This window comes from Chlamydotis macqueenii, chromosome 2 (assembly GCF_036417535.1).
Source record: "Chlamydotis macqueenii isolate bChlMac1 chromosome 2, bChlMac1.mat, whole genome shotgun sequence".
NCBI lineage: Eukaryota > Metazoa > Chordata > Aves > Otidiformes > Otididae > Chlamydotis > Chlamydotis macqueenii.
Genome location: NC_141557.1, coordinates 15,401,124 through 15,422,983, shown reverse-complemented (window position 1 = coordinate 15,422,983; position 21,860 = coordinate 15,401,124). Strand labels below are relative to the sequence as shown.

The 21,860-nt window shown below is 36.8% G+C and overlaps 1 protein-coding gene across 3 annotated transcripts in view; it reads left to right on the top strand.

Moving 5' to 3' along the window:
• The window catches only part of ZEB1 (zinc finger E-box binding homeobox 1), a 116,221-nt gene extending 94,858 nt beyond the window's left edge, over nt 1–21,363 (top strand). For all 3 annotated transcript variants that reach the window (XM_086742024.1, XM_086742025.1, XM_086742023.1), the window contains exons 3-9: nt 3,703–3,765; nt 5,387–5,548; nt 8,122–8,324; nt 11,942–12,047; nt 13,557–15,367; nt 16,912–17,092; nt 18,878–21,363. In XM_086742024.1, the coding sequence (XP_086598150.1) occupies nt 3,703–3,765; nt 5,387–5,548; nt 8,122–8,324; nt 11,942–12,047; nt 13,557–15,367; nt 16,912–17,092; nt 18,878–19,437 (3,086 nt within the window). In that variant the 3' untranslated portion in view covers nt 19,438–21,363. The remainder of the gene's footprint in view (nt 1–3,702; nt 3,766–5,386; nt 5,549–8,121; nt 8,325–11,941; nt 12,048–13,556; nt 15,368–16,911; nt 17,093–18,877) is intronic.
• The last annotated feature ends 497 nt before the right edge of the window (nt 21,364–21,860 follow it).

The window sequence follows — 21,860 nt, the reverse complement described above, 5'->3', positions numbered from 1 at the left end:
AGGGTTTTTATTTGATACTGGCGGTTTTTTAAATAAATTGTCTGAATTTCTGGTAACGACTACATGAAAACAATGAGGGCCACATTATGGAGCTTTGATTTGCAGTGGTAAAGTATTATTTACTTTTTTTTATAGCTTTCCTAGAAAGAAAAATGTGAGCTGAAGATCATCATCAGTCTTGTTTGCACATTCGAAATCTGAAAAGAGAGGTATTGAACACATAACCTCTCTTATACAGGGAAAGGTACTGGGATAGGTGTCCATGCAACATTAGTAGCATCTTCAGGACTGGTGATTATTTTTAGAAAACATACACTACAGTAGTTTTAGTAAGTTGTGTTTCATCGGTAAAGTAGTGCTGGAAGTTCCTGGGTTTAGCTGAACTTGACAGAATGAGTTTTTTACATACTTACTCTGTTCACGAAAGCCCAAGAATAGCAACAACACACGTAACATTTCTTTATCAGATTAGTTTCCTTCCGTTTCCAGTCATTCTAACTGAATTTCTAAAAGACCTTCGGAACAGGTGTTTTAAATATAAGGTGTGTATCTCAAGAGGTTTAACTGAAACAGTCATACGGGTTTGAAGAAGTGAACCACGTATATCCTGCACAAGTTGTCGGCAGTGTGCCAACATTCATGTGTGCAATGAGTCTGTAATACAATTTTTTTTTCTTTAGTTTAAAATAAAACCTATGCTACAGTTTAAAAAAAAAAAATCGAAGGTTAAACTTACTGGCTTACTATATTAATATACTTCAAAAGCATTATTATGTATTATAAGTATTTAGCAAATCTAGAGATCTCAAACCTGGAACTGAAAATTTAAAAAAAAATTGTCCAGACTTTGAAATAACATTTAAAAATTAATAAAGTTATGTTTTATGTTTAAGCTCTTCCTGGAACTCAAAAATTTCTTTAATTCATAAAATTTTAGGTTAAGCCTGTATGTTGTAAGATGGATTGTGTTGTCTCAGTGTGATGGGTTGCTGCGCTATTTTGTATTAATTTCTTTTTGGGAGGAAGGCAGGCTAAAAAAGTGTGGCATCTTTTTGATCAAGTTTCTACTCACAGAAGCAAAAAAACAGGCAATTCTGTAAGCTGTAAATAGCGCTTGCTACAAGCATATCAGAAAATTAGTTGTAAAGAATTTAAATTAGAAACTCTTTTGATGGGCTTCGGAATTCATTCCCTTCTCTGAAGATAAGACTGTGATGGAAATTTCAGTGAAGTTTGTCTTTCTGCCTACAATAAAAATTTCCATTTTGCTAGTGGTTTAAATTTGATCAGTTACCTTACCCGTGCAGAGATCTTTACAGTCAGCCTATGACACAGTGATTGTGTCACACATGTTCGCTGCTTGTACACACTGTTGCCTGTGATCTGAAAATCATTATTAGCACTTGACCCTAGGAAGCCTCACTGTATCTCTAAGCAGCTGCTCATTAGCAGTGACGAAATACAGAAGTCCAAGAACATGTTTTACAATTCTCTGGTATGTCCAGATGTAATGCCAAGATGGATATTCATGCCCTAGATGCTATTCGTGGAGACCTCTATTTAAGCGGTCATTCAGGAGGTAGCTCAAATTTCTTTTGGAATTCAGAGCTGTGACTTCTACTTGGTGGAACAGTGTCTTAAGACCTGTTCCCCATCATCACATCCCTTTCCATTGCTTCCCAGCAGTTGTATTTGAAGCAATTGGACTTTTGAGGGCAGAATTGTAAAGTTGCCTTCCTGTGTGGACCATACATAGCTATAAAGATGGAGCTCTACCTAACCTTTTTTTCAAATTATTAATTATTCCTACAGCATTAAGGAAGATCGCCTCCTGTGGAAAAGGGGTCCTCCCTGTCTTATACCCCATTTTTAGACATTGGGAAGAAAGAGTACCAAACAGAGGTTATGATTATTAGAATTGAGAGGGTTTTTAACTTCACTGAGATTAATCTATAGTGCCATAAATTCCTTGACGTTCCCTTGGGAAGCATAGCTTTTATTTGTACTGAAGCCAATGGAATTTGCTAGAGACACTATAATTTAAATTTCTGTGAGTAATAACATACTGATATTCCTCCTCTTCCACGGAGCCTGTTTCATAATGGCGAAAAATCACAAACTCTTTTTGAAGAAAAATAGTGGGTTTACATCATGATTGTTTTTAAGAAGTTAAATTTTGGGTTTAAATTAGTATTGCTTGCAGTCATCCATCTTTCAAATTCTGAACAAAGTAAAAAATATAATTAGTTCTCGATCCAGTATTGACCAATAAAATAAGGACTGTTTGGGTTTTTTTTAGATCACAATGAAAATTAAAATGAGATTTAAGATTTACAGTTTCCTTTGAAGCATATTTCTTATTTGTGACTATCTGCAGATATGTTGGGTCTACGGGATTTTTTCAAAGTGGGCAGAATTAACAATCTGTTCCTTTGAGGAAGCTGGTGTTGTCTGAGAACTTAAAGTTCTCCTAGAATTTTCATCTTCCATATAAAGGAGAAATTGGCTTCTCCTGTAATTAAAAAGCTGGAATGCTCTGGGGTTTTGACTAGCCAAACCAAAGGATTTTTCCCTGCACTGAAATAGAGTGAAGTCGGGTAAATAAAAGTATAGCAATTGCCATTGCAGATCATAGCAGTTGTGTAGCCTAACCTCCTATATTATGTAAGAGTCTTTTTCTCCAGTACAGCTCTGAAGCATCTGAGGTTTCCACAGTAAAACTATGAAACAACGCTTTAATTTTACTTATATTAGCATAGCATACTACTGAGAAAGGAACAAAACAACCAACAAACGAACATCGCTTTCCTGTGCGCTCCTGCCTTAAGCCAGGTACTGACAGAAATGACAGTGGCCTTTCCAATAGGAACTTCCCAGTCCAGGCTACCCAACGAACACAAATTAGGAACAACTTGGGCCATTTATTGATTCGAACCAACAACTTCTGGGGAGTTAAAACTTTCATACTGCATCCTTGAATGCTGCAGCTCAGCAGGAGCTGGTGGAGCTGTGGGGAGAGGTAGGCTCCACAGCATTGGTTCTGCAGACATCTGGTACCTGCAAACTCATGCTCAGTATTGGAATTGATACGTGAAACATTTTTGTAGTGCAAAATTGATCCGGGGAGCATGTGTTTAAATTCCTTGTTTGTTTAAGCAGTCACAGCCTAGAAGTGATTTCTAGATGATTTGTAAGAAGGAGAATGCATTAGGTAGCTGTTTGCAGACGTTACCAGCAAATTATCAATCATTGCCAAAAACTGCTAATTGAAGAAAATAATGTAAACGTATTTGTTTTATGATAGTATGATTTCCAGAAATAATATTCCAGTGTATCAGATAGCTGCATTTCTCGATAGAGTTGTTTAAGTAGCTGACTCTGTATTTGCTGGAGATACACACTGTCCCTATCTTTACCTCTCTTCAAACAATAGTGTTCAGTATTGCTTCCTTTTAAAATTCTGTTTCTTTAACTGTGGAACATCTTTGTGGTTCAACTGATTACACACTGCTGAAATAATGTACAATCCATATTTTTGAAAGAAAATTGTCTTTAAATGCACTTCTAAACAATACAGAAATGGAAAAACCTGCTCAAGAAACAACTGAAATAAATTAAGTGGATTTTGTGATGTTGTGTGTGTGGCTTTTGGGGTTTTTTAAAAAATATTTATTCTTCTTTTTGTGTAATGTACTATTTCAGCTGGAAAAGAAGCAAAGGAAATCCTGGGGCCTGAAGCTCAGACAGATGAAGTTGGATGTACAGGTATTTCTTTGTTAATCTGAGTCCCTTATTCATAAAGTGCTATTGAATTTTGGCTAGGTGAGTATCCTTCTGAAATCTTCTAAATTCTCCTGCCTCTCTTTGTAAAATGCTTTGCTCTTCCACACTAGAAGTCTTAAATTCTTAACAGTGTTTTAGCTGAGGAAGAATAGTCTGGGCTCCTTTCAGATGTCCTGGGTCCGGAGGACCTCTCAAGTGAGGGCTGACCACAGCGCCACATCCCCTAAGAGCAAAACGAAGAACAGTGCTGATCTTACACATAGTTGTACAGAATACAAGTACAGGTCAATAGATAGTGTTTTAAACTACTAAAGAATATACCAAAATAAACTCAAGGTAATACTGTATCTTCTTATCAATTCCTCTGTTTGTACTGGTTATATGGGAAAGCAAAATAAATTGTGTACTTCAGTTTCAAAACAAAACTAGATGCTTTGTTATTTTGTTATTTCTCTGATTGACAAAAAATTAACATATAGCCCTTCTAGGTTTTTAAAATGTTTTTATACATTATTTTTAAATGCCCTTAAGACTAAATAGTTAGATACTATTGGTGTATCTATTAAAATTTTTTAAAAAATTAAAAACCTACATATACATGTGTTAAAACTAGATTCACACATTCTTTTTAGTTGCTATAAAGTCATGTCTCCCAAACAAGTACAGAGAATTACATTATGTATTACATTACAGTCTATATATGAGAAAGACTGTCTCATGTCATAAAAAGATTGTGTCAAGTGTAAATTGAGTATGTGACTTCACACTGAGAGATGAATCATAAAACTTCTCCTTCCTATTAAAAATATAGCTCATATTATTAGTAGTGGAGGAGATCTGTCATGACATAGTGCGCCACAGGCAGAGCTCTCACAGAGTGTTCCACCATAGTAAAAGTAAACTCTATCAACAACATATTTAGGCAATAGTTGCTAACCAATAATTATTGTACCAAAGATTAAGTAAAATATTTATTGTTTGTTAACTTTGAAATACAGTTGTTCATTGATTATTTTCTTAAATTTTAAACTGGAAAATGTTGAAGGATATTAACTGGATCTGAAACCTTTTTGATACTCTTTTCCAATGCCGGAGAGAAAGCTACTCAAAGTTCAGGTTTGCTATGTGTCAGCCAGCCAACTTGTTTCTCAGAGTTTAAATATCTTCTGGGCTTGAGCTAACTAACACATTTTAAATAGTAGTAAAAAACATGTATTGAAGGCAACAAATTGACTTTTGCAAATATAGTAACTGAGAGTGTAAGCTGGCCTTCAAACTGCAAGGGCTAAATCTTGATTACTATTGCATTTAAGATTTTTAGGGAAGTTGAGGGGAATAGATAAATCTAAAATTATTAAAATGCACCAAGTTAAAGAGGCAAACTGGTTTTAGTCAGATTTTTTAAAAATAATTATGCCACTGGTTCTCTGTTTTAAAACTTGACATATTCCTACATCTTAAAGGGCTTGACCTGTACTAGTAGTTGTAAAGACTTTTGAAATCCTTGGATAGAGATTGATTTGAAAATGTAAATTACTGAATCTCATTTATGTTATTTTTAAACTCTTCATTTGATATCTCGTACCTTGTTTTTCACTCTTAGTAAAAGAAGATGAATGTGATTCTGATGCAGAAAATGAACAAAACCATGACCCTAATGTTGAAGAATTCCTTCAACAAGAAGATACAGCTGTTATCTACCCTGAAGCACCTGAGGAAGACCAGAGACAGGGCACACCAGAAGCTAGTGGTCAGGATGAAAATGGTATGTATGCCACCAGTTCAGTTCTTACAAAATAAATTGTATGAAGTACTTGACCCAAAAATTTTTGTTGTAGTTTAGAAGTTAGTGAAGTTAGCTTTACAGGCCTGCAATATGATTTCCAGGTAATCTTAATTTAAACTGGACCTAGCCCAGTAAGTTGACAGGGAAGTATTCTGAAAATCACAATTCTGAACAATAATGTTCAGTGTTTTTATCATTTGGAACAGAAAATGCCAAAAATATGGTGGTATTTCCTAAAGATACATGCTTCCAGCATTGGTGATTGGACAAGAAAAGTGACAGACATTGAGAGTCTCTAGTGGCTTTGGGAAAACATTGTGAAGTCATTTGCTCCAATGGAAACAGGTTAACATGCTTCTGACATTTCTACTGTGTTGTAGTTGCGCTGAAATTGAGTATTCTTTATGTCGGGTCAATTGAATTGTAGAAGGAAAAAAAGAAAAGTGAAGGGAAGCATACTGTGTCTACACGTGTGGGGACAGGTTCTTTTTTGCACAATCTAGCTAATCCAGGAAAAGCAGAAAGGAGTGGAACAACAGGACAACCAGTGCCATATGACCATTAACTTACCTGTTACCCTAGAGAGGGTAAGAGAACCTATAGAACATAGAAGATGTTGGTTTTTAGTAATAATGAAATCTGATCTGACTCTTCTTTTCCTTTTTCATTGTTGCAAGAACAACGGCACATTCAGTAATAATAAAGTCAGTAAATTCCACACAAACAGAACAAATTGCTACTTTATTGAGTATATAATCAATCTATGGTGATAAGTGCTGGGAGAGGTTGTGAAGATAAATAATTCAGAAGTACTTTCTGAAGTACTGGTTAATTTTATGAGTATTAGTAAAGCTTGTAATTCTGCAACTTAAAATGACAATGCACACAAATTTGCCCCTTGTGCTTCAGAGCATAAAAGGATAATCACTGAAGTTAGATTTTACTGAAGATTCACAGAACCTTCCACCTTCCTCTCCTGTTCTCACTCAGCACACTGTATGGGTGCATCCCTGCAAAATTTGCTTCCCATTTCTCATGAAGCATGGAAGAGTAGCATGATCATTGGAGGATACCACACCTTGTAAATTAATAGTTTGATCAAATACAGCAAACTCTACATTTATTTAAACACAATTTTTTTCAGTCTATAAAGAAAGATTGGGTTTTTTCAATCTTTTAAAGAATTAATTTTCCAAAGACAGAGTAAGTTACTGTATATGGGGGATAAATACATGGTGATAAGAAGAGATGGAATTAAAACTTTGGAAATTGTGACTTCTCAGAAATAGACTTGTGAAATTAATTTTCAGCTTCGATCTGATTTCGCTTTATTGTGTACTGATACAGAAATAACTTCATGAAAGCCAGCAGAATAGATTCCATAGATCACACTAGAATCATATTTATGGCCTCAGATTTGATCTCTCTGCTTTCTTTCACTCAGTTTGTCCTCTCTCCTTTCTATCCTACTAACAGGTACATATCTGTGTCTCATAGAATCATAGAATGGTTTGGGTTGGAAGGGGCCCTTAAAGGCCATCTAGTCCAACCCCCCTGCAAGGAGCAGGGACATCTTCAACCAGATCAGGTTGCTCAGAGCCCTGTCCAACCTGGCCTTGAAATGTTTCCAGGGATGGGGCATCTACCACTTCGTTGGGCAAACTGTTCCAGTGTTTTCACCATGCTCAATGTAAAATTTTTTTTCCTTATCTCTAGTCTAAATCTACCCTCTTTTAGCTTAAAACTGTTAACCTCTTGTGCTATCACAACAGGCCTTGGTAAAAAGTTTCTCCCCATCTTTCTTATAAGCCCCCTTTCAGTACTGAAAGGCCACAGTAAGGTCTTCCTGGAGCCTCCTCTTCTCCAGGCTAAACAGCCCCAACTCTCTCAGTCTCATAGGAGAGGTGCTCCAGCCCTCTGATCATTTTTGTGGCCCCCCTTCTGGACCCATGCGAACAGGTCCAGATACAATAATTATAAACCACCATTCTAATAATTTTTTTTTTTGTTCTCTTTTCACTTACAATTCTATGTTAGGTAAAGAGAAAGAAAAAATGTTCTCTGCAGCTTGCAAATATCATTTATTCCTTAGGAACTGAAAACAGAATGACCATTAAATGTTCCGGTAATAGACTTAAATTTGTAAACAGGATTTGAGGGTTGTCTAAGCTAACCAGATCTACAAAGATTACTAGATCTTAAAGCACATTTCACAATTTTCAGACCACTTTTTAACCAGAAATATATATATAGAAGCTCTAGTACTGTATTGTGAAGTCCAACAGACTCACCGAGAGGTGTGGTTTTGGGTAATCATATTGTATTGAATCTCTCCAGCCTACACTGGGGCAACCTTACCATATTGTAGTTAGGTACATAATACCTGTGGAAAGAAAATAAATTATCATTATTCCTTTTCTAAAACAAATGGAGCTTCTAGCAGCTGCCTATTTACTTACAGTAATATATGTGAACGTAAAGTACGTTTGTTGATGTTAATAAGTTTGGAGCTTGCATTTATTTAAATGTGGTGTATTGTCTCTCCTGTGTAGGAACGCCCGATGCATTCTCCCAGCTGCTTACTTGCCCGTATTGTGATCGAGGGTACAAGCGTTTTACCTCTCTAAAGGAACACATTAAATATCGCCATGAAAAAAATGAAGATAACTTTAGTTGCTCCTTGTGCAGTTACACGTTTGCATACAGAACGCAGCTCGACCGCCACATGACATCACACAAATCAGGAAGAGATCAAGTAAGTGGCCTTTGAATTAAGGATTTATTGTCATCTGTAACAAGCTGTGATTTATTACGCGAGGAAAAACTGTACAGAGCAAGTAAGCTGTCCATATCAGATTATCTACATGCTGAAGTCCTAGTCCTGGAACATGCGCTTAAACTTGCTGCTGAAGTCAGACTTTTGCTGTTGCTGTCAAAGGAGGAGATCTGAATTCCTGTGCTTTCATTTATCTAGGCAGTATGGTTGGGTTTAAATTTTAGTTTTCAGAAGTGCTTTATTGCCTTTATAGGTAATTCATTTTACCTAGAAATTACCAAATTAGAGGTAATTCTTTTTTTTTTTTTTTCTGTCCATTACAGAATAGACAGAAATCTAACAATACATTAAAATTGTGACTCTAATCACAGGTCTCTAGTTAAGCACTTAAGTTTTTCTTTCATAAACCCTATTTGGCTAATTCAAAATTTACTGTGCCCGTTTCTGCCCTTAAGAAGGAAACTATTGTGTTGATTCATTTGCTTGAACTGCGAGATGCAATTTTTAAATGCAATCCATGCTATCAGACAATTTACACATAATTTGAGCATAAAATACAATGTTTTAATACTAAATAAAGGAACAAAAAGGGCTAAAGATATTCTGAGCTTGTTTTCTGTGGTTCTTGTGCTGACCTGAGGGCATGCTTCCTTGAAATGCCTTCCATGAGTTTGCCATCTCATCACTACGGAAGGTCATGCAATTCTGCTCCCCTCTCCTTCTTTTTCTTTACTGCTTTTATCCCCACAATTTCCTATCATCCATCACCAATTACATGCTTCCGTAGCTTATCAGAGGCACTCTGAGGCTCAGGAACCAACTGAAACTAAGTGAAACCATCAGGAATTATCCAAGAAGAAAAGATATTTCCACCACCAGGTTGGAGAGAGAGGGGCTTGGAGATATTCCCTTGTGAGGACACGCTAAAAAGATTGACACTGTCCACAGAGAAAACAGAAACATCATAGAAAGATGCAGAACCGTGAATAGTGAAAAGAATTTTAAGGGAAAGGTACTTCAATATTTCTTGCAGCTCCAAACCAACAGAACTTTCATTAAGCTGAAAGGCTGTAACACAAAGGAGATGCTTTTTTTTATACGTTGCCTGTTAACCTCCGTTCTATAAAGTATCACTAAGTCCAAGAATTCAACAGGCTTTAAAATTTATTATACATTTTTATACCTGAGTGTTTACATTAATGGGTAAATTAAATAGGAAAAATTGTTACAAGTATTGGTCATCCTGCTGCAGGGATTTTCCTGTCTCACAGGGTTTGGTATAACCTTGCCAGTGTATTCTGACATGGCAGTTCTTGTTTATTCAAACGTATTTCCCATAAACAATTCATTTCTGTCTTGCTCTCTTACTGGCTTTACTTCCACTTTAAAGTTACTGTTGTCTTATAGAGTTTACAAATGTAAGAAGGTAAGGCAAAATACATGGAAACACTGTCTAGCAAGGGTTCAAAGCAGCTTATAGTTATGGCCAGGAAAACAGGACAACTAATGAAAAATTTGATAAGAGAAATGTGAGCTTCCATCCCTCGGAAGCAGAACATTGCATTTTAAAGACTGGAGCAGAAATGTTTCTGACAGATTGAACACATGCACTAATATTTAGCATGAATATTTATGTAGTCCAGCATCTGCGGTAGCTGTATATATGCTGAGATCCTTTAACGTGTATAATCTCAAGTCAAACAGTAGTAACTGATTCTCTGCAGGCTTAAGTAAATCCTGACACAGTCCTCTAGACTCAGTGAAGTTGGATCATTGAAGTGAAACACAGCGAGTCAGGCACAATCGTCTAGAACGTCATTTTCAGAGGACTGAGTGAAACAAAGCTGAGAAGCCATGTGGACTAGCAAAAGCCGGCTGACAAACCCAGGAATAAGGGTCAGGTGCTGCTCAGGATAAGTCAGAGTGGAGACTTCACTGTGGAGCCTGGGAGGAGGCGGGAAGGAGCCCACCCCGAGGAGGGTGGGAGCAGTGTCTGCTGAGAGGTGAAAACTGCAGCTTAATCAAGCACTTCTCCCAAGGGAACTGTCGAATTAGAGTGCTTGGAAGCAATTTAGATTATCTTGTTTCAATTTGTCTTCTGTTAGCATCTGTATCGGATAAAGGAGAACAGCGCGTAGAGCAGGGAGGGTTGATAATTTGGGCAGATTATCTCGTAGCAGAGCGCTCAGAGTTTCATCCAGCAAACTGTACGGCTGCAGGTTCTTCAGATCTGAATGCCTACATCAGAACAGGAACGCCATCCAGCCTTTTTATTCATCCCTGCTTCTCCAGCGGAGACCTCAGCCCCCAGTTGCTGTGTCTGCAGTCAGGGAACAGCCTCGGCACTCGGCGAGCGTCTACGCCCAGCGCTGCCGACCGCAGTAGGCCAGGATTCGGTGTAGGAGCTCCTCGCCACGGTTTCCCGCCAGAGGAAGTTAATGCACGCCAGCCGGTTCGTGGTAGCTGCCCTAGGCAGGCTGTTTCCCCAGAGCGCATGAATAGCTCTGTTAACAAGTTTCTGAAAATACTTGCCCTGGTTACCAGAAATCCACAGCTGCTTCCAAATGGTGGTAGAATATCTTTTTGCAAAATGAGCTCTACTTGAAAAGGAGCCGCTGGTTTTTGTAAATAAACAATTTGTTTGAATAAAAGAAATTCTAATTCCTCCATTTCATGTTGGTAGTTAAGCTGCTCTGTGTTCTAAATTGTATATGATTTTTGTCTTTAAAAATACACATTCATAGATTTATACAGTTTGTGATAAAATCATATATCTTGCATATGCATATCACATATATATCACATATATTTACATGTCTTAACTTTTGCTTTTTTAAACTAGTATAGCAATAAATTAAAAATAATTCGGAGCTTAACCATAAATGCTCTCACAAGGCAAAATATAACAAAAATCACCACAGAGCTTCAATGCAAATGGTGAAGAGGTTTTATGTTGTGTACTTGGGAAATCTCTCCATATTAGTATTTATTTTGATTTAGTTTTTTGCATTTATTTTGAGAATTAATTGTGACTGAGAGCGCCTTTGTTGTCACTGAGCCATTTTCTCTTGAGCAATCCTGTGGCATCATTACATAGAGGAATCCAAGGCCAACAGTAAGCGCTGGAAGCACATAAATGGAAAAATCAAGTCAACTGATTAAACTTTAAACAAGCTTTTATATGCTTTAATGTTTCTCTGTCCTGCGTGACATATTCTGTGGGTGGTGGGCTTGGGGTTTTTCTTGGTTTTTTTGCTTTCACAAGCACAATTAGCATGCATCCTGGAACTTCTTACTCACATAACATGTCAGTGCCAGCTTCACCTGAAGTTAGGAGAATGGGCAAATGTATTTTGGGTTGGGTTTTTTTGTTATTTTTACTCTACCAGATTTATTCAGAAGATGCACATGGCTCAGTTTTAACCTGACTTCTAATTTGTTTCTTTTTCATGCATAACGCATACCGCCTTCAGTCTCTTAAAATTATGATTGATTCTTTTCAGTTTTGTATTGCATTTTCTCTGTTACAATGTGAAAATACAAGATGTTTTTCCAACATGCTGTCCTCTGCAGTAACTACGAATTCTTTCTTACAGAGACATGTGACGCAGTCCAGTGGCAATCGAAAATTCAAGTGCACTGAATGTGGAAAAGCTTTTAAATATAAACATCACCTAAAGGAGCACCTACGAATCCACAGTGGTAAATAAATCAAGCATTGAATTGTGTACTAATGTTTATAATTTTGATGTGATATCAGTCTTGTAAGTCTAAGTTTAAAATACTAGTGTTTTCGGTTTTTTTTTTTTTGCCTTGTGTGACTCTGTAAGCACTGACTGCAGCCTTCAGCTGCGTGCAGAAAATATGTAGGATAGCTCAAGAGGATTTACAGTTGCAGCTTAAGCTTTTACAGTTAAGGAAAACTTCACTTGTGGCAGAAGAAATGTGGCATCCTTCAGTCCTTTTTCACCTGTCTGTTTTTTCTGTGTTTGCAGACCACTCAGCATGTTAGGAGCCTTGCTAGAAAATTTTAGTTCATAGTAATCGGGATGTAACAACGATGCTTCCTACTGTCTGTGGCTGTGATCATATTAAAATATTAAAATAGCCTCAGGACACAGGTCTAGAATTGTGATATACTGTCACAAAAGTTTGAATTTATCAGAAAAGTTCCAATTTGTAAGAAATTTAATATAGAATGTTATATATTAATATATAATAATAAGTAAAATACGGTTACTCAAAAAAGAGTCTCAATTTCTCTTTACTTCAAATTTACCTATTGACTAAAAGTCTGAAAACGAGATTTTAGGCCATCTTTTCCTTTCTTATCAGTTGCTCAGCCATGATAATAGGAATTAAGAGCACCTCACTTAGAAGTCATCCCTCAGCCAACATAATTTCATTTCCAGAGGGTAGTGGCGCTGTGTCTGTGAGTGAGAAAGCCTCAGTCAACGTACTTTTCAATCTGAAGCAGGCCAGGTGCTCGGCTCTTTCCTTTTCCTCTGCAGCACAAATCCCCTGAAAAGCCAACTCTGGCTAGGGCGTAAGAATTACATAGTTGTGTGCCTCTTCCTGGCAATTTCACCTGACCTTCATCTCTGAAGGCAAATATACATCTGTCTTTTGCATGTGTCTCATTTCCCTTTACTTGAACTTTGCTGGTTTTATTCAGCTGATGAGCATAGTAGGAAGATACGGATATATTGTGTTTGAGTTTGCTGCGATAAAATGTGCATTGCTCCTTGTACAATTATGATTTGCATTTATGGCATTTGGGTTTTTTGGTTAATCATATTCTAATTTTTTTTCATTCTGAAATCATTTATGCAGCTTCTGAAGTTAATAGTGGTAGTACTTGAATGCAGTTCAATGAAATCTGCAAATATTATATAGACTTATTTATCTGATGTATAGACATTTACTGGGAAATACTGGAATGAATCATGATCATCATATATTTACTAATGGATCACAAACTTATTAAAGGACCCTAGAATCAGAGGTATAGATGACGTAATTACTCTTACTGTTCAATTCACTGTGTAAGGGGGTTTTTTCCCTAGGACTCTTTGAGAGGTCATTTTGATGTATTCTTTTCTGCTTACTATTGCTTGATGAAGTTAAAGTTACACTGTAGCCTGGTAAACTCTTGCATATGCCTTTTTTCTTTTTTTTTTTTTTCTTTTTTTTTTTCCTTTTAATCTTTAGGAGAGAAGCCATATGAGTGCCCAAACTGCAAGAAACGTTTTTCCCATTCTGGTTCATACAGTTCACACATAAGCAGTAAGAAGTGTATTGGTTTGATGCCCGTGAATGGTCGAGCCCGGTCAGGGCTCAAGACGTCTCAGTGCTCCTCCCCTTCCCTTTCTGCATCACCAGGTAGCCCAGCAAGACCACAGATACGACAAAAGATAGAAAATAAACCTTTGCAAGAGCAACTTCCTGTTAACCAAATTAAAACTGAACCTGTGGATTATGAATTCAAGCCCATAGTGGTTGCTTCAGGAATTAATTGTTCAACCCCTTTGCAGAATGGGGTTTTTAGTGGTGGTAGCCCATTGCAGGCAACCAGTTCTCCTCAGGGTGTGGTGCAAGCTGTTGTTCTACCAACAGTAGGTCTGGTGTCTCCCATAAGCATCAACTTAAGTGACATTCAAAATGTACTTAAAGTGGCAGTGGACGGTAATGTAATAAGGCAAGTATTGGAAAACAATCATGCTAATCTTGCATCCAAAGAACAAGAAACAATCAGCAATGCATCTATACAACAAGCTGGCCATTCCCTCATTTCAGCTATCAGTCTTCCTTTGGTTGACCAAGATGGGACAACCAAAATTATCATCAACTACAGCTTGGAGCAGCCAAGTCAACTTCAGGTTGTTCCACAAAATCTAAAAAAAGAAAACTCTGTTCCTACAAATAGTTGCAAAAATGAAAAATTACCAGAAGATCTTACGGTGAAGTCTGAGAAAGATAAGAACTCGGAAGGAGAGACGAATGATAGCACTTGTCTTCTTTGTGATGACTGTCCAGGGGATCTTAATGCACTTCAAGAATTAAAGCACTATGAAACGAAAAATCCTCCTCAGCTTCCTCAGCCCAGTGGATCAGAAGCTGAGAAGCCCAACTCCCCTGTCCCATCGGAAACGGGGGAGAACAACTTATCTCCTGGTCAGCCACCTTTAAAGAACCTTTTATCGCTCCTAAAAGCATATTATGCATTAAATGCACAACCGAGTGCAGAAGAGCTTTCAAAAATAGCAGATTCAGTAAACCTACCACTGGATGTGGTAAAAAAATGGTTTGAAAAAATGCAAGCTGGACAAATTTCCGTGCAGTCTTCTGAACCATCTTCTCCTGAGCAAGTTAAATTAAGCAGTCCCACAGATAATGATGATCAAGCAGCAACTACAAATGTGAGTGAACCCCAGAGCAGCACAAATAATTCGCAAAATCCTGTCAATACAACGAAATCTCAGACTTTACCAGGGGGATCAACTCTGAATGGTTCACGCAGTAGCACGCCATCCCCATCACCACTAAACCTTTCTTCATCAAGAAATTCACAGGGTTATACGTACACAGCAGAGGGTGTACAAGAAGAGCCACAAGTTGAACCTCTTGACCTTTCGCTACCAAAGCAACATGGAGAACTGTTGGAAAGATCTACCATAACTAGTGTTTACCAGAACAGTGTTTATTCTGTCCAAGAAGAACCTTTGAACTTAACTTGTGCAAAAAAAGAACCACAAAAGGACAACAGTATTACAGACTCTGATCCTATTGTAAATGTAATCCCACCAAGTGCCAATCCCATAAATATTGCTATACCTACAGTCACTGCCCAGTTACCTACAATTGTTGCCATTGCTGACCAGAACAGTGTTCCATGCTTGAGAGCTCTCGCTGCCAACAAGCAAACCATTTTGATTCCACAGGTGGCTTATACTTACTCTACTACAGTTAGTCCTGCAGTTCAAGAAACACCACCAAAACAGACCCAAGCCAATGGAAATCAGGTACTTCGGTCCCTGTACTCCTGTGTGTTGTGTGACATATTCATTCTGTATCTCTGCTGAACTAACAGAAAACTGTCAAGATAAATTAAATAAAATGTAAATATAAGCTGTCAGATTTACTCAGCTTGATTGTTACTGGGTAATGGATGTTACTGTTAACTCCTCTGCAAAGCCAGTTAGCTCAGGCAGCTTGAGTCCAGACTGACAGAAACGATACAGTTCTGTTCGTGTACAAGCCAGTTCTGCACCATATTCGGTTATTCAGAAGTGTCTTCTAGGACATCAGCACTCTGTATTTTAAACACTGTTTAATTTTCCTGATCAAAAAGCAAAGTGAAGCCACGGCTTGTGTTTATTGCTAGCTCCGTATTTTCTCTTCCCCCACATCCAGAAAATAAACTCGTTGGAACTTTTGGCTTCACACTGCTCTGCTTTCTTGGCTTGCAGAGTAGCTGAGCTCATCCTGCACCATAGTGGCACTTTAAACAAAATGCAGATGTATTCTCAATTGAAAGTCGGGCAGGTATTTACCTTCTTTATCTGCCATTTCTGTATCCTGCCCTCTTCCTCCCCGGCTACATCCAGTCGGAGTCAGAAGCATCTGTGCATGTTGAGGTAGGGACGCAGCAGAACAGACAAGTGGCTCGTGTAAAGACCGAGCATTTCTAATTAAATCTCATAAATTGTCTGTGCAGCATTTTATGCAGGCTTCTGTATAGCCAGAGACTGGGGAGCCTTGAAGAGTTACGAGGCTGCTTATATGTTAAAGTTCAAGAGACAGATGACATTTGAAATAGCTAACACATACACTTTTATATTCAGATTTGATAATATATGATAAAAGTAATTCTGCGTGTAGTGACACTGCTGATATCAGTAGAAAATACTGTGCTTCTTACAGGTGAGCTTCAGGCTTGAAACGCTTAGAAGTAGACTGCAGTCATGATTTTCAAAGCCTTTTTATTAATAAAACATTTGAAATCCCCCAAATTTGGGGTTAAGTAGTATTTATGGTAGCTTTATGAGGAAGAGGGTATTCAAATATGCAAATTCAAATGATAATGTAAATAGCTTTTTCTGAAAACCTCATTAAAAAAATACATTCTTAACTTCCATAAAATCTGCCAGGTAGCAAAATATGGGTGACAAATATTAGTTGAAAAATGCAGTTAGATATCGAATTTGCTCTTCCAACTTATCAAGGTACTTTATTAGGTCTGTAATCTTCTTTTCCTTCCTAACATTGCATTTATTTTACGGGTCCTAAAATACGATGTGTCAGTGTAGCTTAGACCTGGCCAACAGTCAGATTAGGATGTGATTAAAGTCAGTCCCAGAGAGAATTCTGCATCTGTGTGGTGGCAGGGACTGCAAAGCAGAGCGATGCAGCGAAAGATTTTTTTGACTATTTAAATCTAAACAATTTTGTTTGGCTGTTTATGGAATTGAATAACAGTGCAGCTTCAGCATTACATTTTATAAATTGTGTGCTGCATCAGTGCATTTTTTAATTGAACTCAACCTTTTTCATAATTTTTCTTAAGGATGAAAGGCAAGACACTAGCTCAGAAGGAGTATCGAATGTAGAAGATCAAAATGATTCTGATTCAACACCCCCAAAGAAAAAGATGAGAAAGACAGAAAACGGGATGTATGCATGTGATTTATGTGACAAAATATTCCAGAAGAGCAGCTCTTTATTGAGACATAAGTATGAACACACAGGTATGTACTAGGAAAAACAGTTTCAGATCATTATTTCATTGGTAAGGTGTAACTGATGGTCTCAATTGGAATCCAGCTCTCAGAAAACATAGGAAAGTGTAATAGTCCTTCTTAACATCTGTGCTCAGCTTTCTTTAGAAACCTATGTTTTGTATATTTGTTAGACAGAACTGCAGTTCTTTGTTTGTTTAAATTTGTAAGACCTAAACCCTGAGTAGAAAAAGGGGAGTTTCTTCCATCTGGCTCATGAACAATTATCTGCGAGCCACAGCCTGTAATCAAGGATGTATTACTTCTAATTTAGCTTGCCTGGTTATAAATTAAGAAAAATTTTAAAAAATTAAAATTATAAATTAAGAAAAAAGGATCATCTGTGTGTATGATACTTTACATGAAAGGCAGTGTATCCATCTAGCATGAAGGTTTGTCAAATTGAGCCACGTTTGTAATGATCTGAAGTTAACAGCCATTCATTAGTCATGGAATCTGACCTCAAAAGAACATTCTTTTGGCCTTGATTTTTGTTTTTAATTTCTGATAATTGTTCCTTTTGGCTCCAGTTCTAATATCTTTAGTCTTTATTTTATTAATTGTTGCTTTCTTATTTCTTCTGTGATGTTTAAAAAAAAAAAATCCTCTTTTTCATTGCTATTCTTTCCATTCTACTTTAAATTAAGTCCAATGTTCAGAATCATGGAATCATTTCAGTTGGCAAAGACCCTTAAGATGATCCAGTCCAGCCATTAACTTAACAGTGCCAAGTCCACCACTAAACTGTGTCCCTAAGCACCACACCTACACATCTTTTAAATACCTCCAGGGATGGTGGCTCAACCACTTCCCTGGGCAGCCTGTTCCAGTGCTTCACAACCATTTTGATGAAAAAATTCTTAGTACTACCCACTCTAAACTTCCCCTGGCACAACTTGAGGCCATTTGCTCTCATTCTGTCACTTGTTACTTGGGAATACAGACGAACAGCCACCTTGCTGCTTGTTTGGCATAAGTTGACACTGAGTTGTTGACCATCTGTATAGCATGACCAAAAAACTGCTGACTTACTGTACCTGTCTTTTGTGTCTGGGCTACGACTGTGCAAAGTTGTTTTCCGTAACAACTTTGAGTGTTGAAATCAAAATAACATGACTAGGGTCTTGCTATATTTGTAGGTGACCCTAAAAACAAAGCAACAAAGTAGAAAGCTGGGAAGGAGAGCAGAAAGATAACTAAGTGAAACAAAGCAGGTTTTTCATGTTAATATATGTGTAATCAACAAGTTTTGTACATAAGGCATTTACCTGTGCCAGCCTAGATTTTAGAATGGTTTTCCCTTTACCTATAACATGGAACAAGGACTTGGTACACAAAAACCAACATAAAAAAAACTTATTTGATTTACAATTTCCATCAATATAGAAAAGTTTAAATGGTTTAGAGTCAAAATAATGTTTACTGCAAGAAAAATGTCTGCTTTTCTAATTCACTTACATTGCGCTTTTTTGTGCTAAAAGTTACATCTGAGAATCTGTTTGTCCTTCAATGTTCAGTTTTCCTATAAAACTTACAAATTACCCTTGTAATTGTGACAATGTACCCTCACACCCTCGTCCTTTGAGCTCGGAGGAGAAACTCAGCCTGATAATGCATGGAGTAGAACATCTGGTTAAATAAAATTATTAATTGTTGGTAGTATGTTCACCAACAGCATTTTATGATGAAAACAACAGTATAAACTTTTTGAACTTCAGCTACAAGATGTCAAATTGTTTGTGCTTTATTTTGTAGGTAAAAGACCTCATGAGTGTGGAATTTGTAAAAAAGCATTTAAACACAAACACCATTTGATCGAACATATGCGATTGCATTCTGGGGAAAAACCCTACCAATGTGACAAATGTGGAAAGCGGTTTTCACACTCGGGATCTTACTCTCAACACATGAATCATCGCTACTCCTATTGCAAGAGAGAGGCAGAAGAGCGTGACAGCACGGAACAGGAGGAAACAGCCCAGGAGGTCCTCAATAACGAGCATGCTGGTGCCAGGGCATCTCCATCGCAGATCGACTCGGATGAAAGAGAGAGTCTAACCAGGGAAGAAGAGGAAGACAGTGACAAAGAGGAAGAGGAGGAGGAAGAAAAAGAGATAGGACTTCAGGAAGAAAAAGAATGTAGGAAACTACAAGAAGGAGAGGATGAAGAGGAAGAAGAAGAAGAAGAAGAAGAAGAGGAAGGAGGAGGGAAAACTGAAGGTAACAAGAATGATGAAGCTGTAAATCAAGCAAGCAATGCAGAATCAGAAGTTATACAGAATAGTGGGCAGGTGTCGGAAGAGAAAAACAAATAAAGCTTAAATGATAGTTTTTTCTATAAGGAAAAAAAATTGGTAATGAAGTTCGTTCTATATTATACATGCTTTTCATGGAAACGCAGTAGCCTGCATACTGTGATTTCTGTTCACTACTGTGTAAAAAAATATATATATAAAAAAAAAAAGAAAAAGAAAAAAAAAAGAAATCCAGGTGTGCCTGAACCTCAAACTTAGTAATTTTTCACACAATTTTCAAAGTCAGGAACAAGTTTATAACATGAAGCAGATTAGAAAAATACAGTGGAAGCAAAGATTTAACAGGTTGTAGGAAACCTGATTTATTAGACAAGCATCTGGCATTGTTTGTTTTATCAGTATTAATTTACATTCTTAAGTTGATTTTTAAGCTGTACAATTGGGAGAGATTTATATGAATTTTCTTTTTTTTTTTTTAATGGTAAAACATTTCCTAAATCCGCTTCAGTATTTTCTTATGGTTTAAAATGTGAGAACTTCTGCACTACAAAATTCCCTTTTGCAGAGACCTGTAATGCAGTTGCAAACAGTGCTTGGCTACCTTTGTAAATTCAACCTGGAAGGTGGCGGTTTATGACATTAGATGTTGTAGTAGAGCATATTATCATTTAAAGTGTATTGTTAGCCTTAAGAAAGAGGATGATAGAAGAACTGAAGTTTCTTACTCATGTGATTAAAAATGTAGTTGGAAAGATTGTTGTTGAGTTCTGATTGCAGGGACTAACAGTGTTAATACTGGTAAGGACAGCAAAGTCGTCAAAATCAGTGTTTGTAATTGTGTTTTGAGTATGTAGTAACAATATGAAGGATATGATATGAAGCTTTGTATCTCCTTTGGCCTTATGCAAGACCTGTGTGCTGTAAGTGCCATTTATCAGTATTACAAAGGCTCTAAGCAGCCTTTATCCAATGTGTGGCCTACAATAACTAGCATTTGTTGATTTGTATCAAACTTCTAAACTAATCATGGGGAAAAAAACACTCAGCCATCAGAGAAGTAAGAACACTGGTATATTTCATTATTTAATTATTTGGTGGTATTTTGGGTTAATACCTGACTTGCAGAATTTCTCTACAATAATTACAAGGGAAATTTTCTAATCTGCTTTATTGGTTTACTTTAATTTCAGACACATACGTGACATGTTATCTGGCTCATAAGTATTTTCAAATGTTAGTTATTATGGACCCCATTTATTAACAATGTTAGCTGATTTTTACCTATCAGTATTATTTTATTTCTTTTAGTTTATAGATCTGTGCAACATTTTGTACTGTATGTCTTCAAACCTGGCAGTATTAATACCCTTCTTACTGACATATGTACCTTTTTAGTTTTAGAAAACTTTTATATTTATGTGTCTTATTTTTATATTTCTTTATTTATTACACAGTGTAGTGTATAATACTGTAGTTTGTATTAATACAATAATATATTTTAGTATGAAAATTTGGAAAGTTGATAAGATTTAAAGTAGAGATGCAATCGGTTCTCTTGCATTGAGATTTGATTTAACAGTGTTATGTTAACATTTATACTTGCCTTGGACTGTAGAACAGAAGAATTAAAATGGGAATGTATTAATTTTACAATTGCAATCAATTCATTTTACCTTTACCCAGTTTTTAATATAAAGCTCTTAAATTTTGAAATTCACTGTGTGACTAATAGCATGATGCTCTGCAGTTTTATTAAGAGATTAGTCTAACCATAAAACTCTCATTTCCTTAGTAAGCCAAATTAGAATAATCTTATAAACAGTGTTGGGAACAATGTTTAACATTTTTGTGCCAATTTGTTCCTGTATTCATGTATGTATGTTACAAATCTGAAACTTCATTTTTAAGTTCCTTGTTACATCATGGTCATTTTCTAGTTTTTTACCAGACTCCCCATCTCACAATAAAATGCGTCAACAAGTCTGAGTTACTGTCATTATTCTGGTAATTTAGAAAATGGTTCTAAATTATTTCTGTGAGCTGTTATTCGGACACGGTTCCTGCTTCAGTGCCGATAACTCCGTTTCAGTTGTGTGTAAGGAGCACATCATTGAAAGAAAGGGTTGACTGTGTGCAGGCAAAGGGATTGCTATGTGAGTTTATTGATTTACCAACATTAGTAGAACAACTGAGTTTTAAGAACAAACCATGTGGCTTTGTGATTTATTTCTCTTCTCTTGTATCTACCTAATATACAGTTTAATGCTCTCTCTCAATAAGGCTGCTTTTAAAGGAAGTAAGTCCATAACTGTTTTCTCGATTTAGCAATAAGCTAGTGAAAAGGTTGATGTATGTATTGCTGTTGAACTTCCCAAAGACACGGCGCCAGCATTACCAATATATATAATTTCAGTAATGTAACTGTGAAGCTTGAAAGTTGTATTACATGTGCATGTTTACAATGTTTTGCAGTTTAAGCAAAG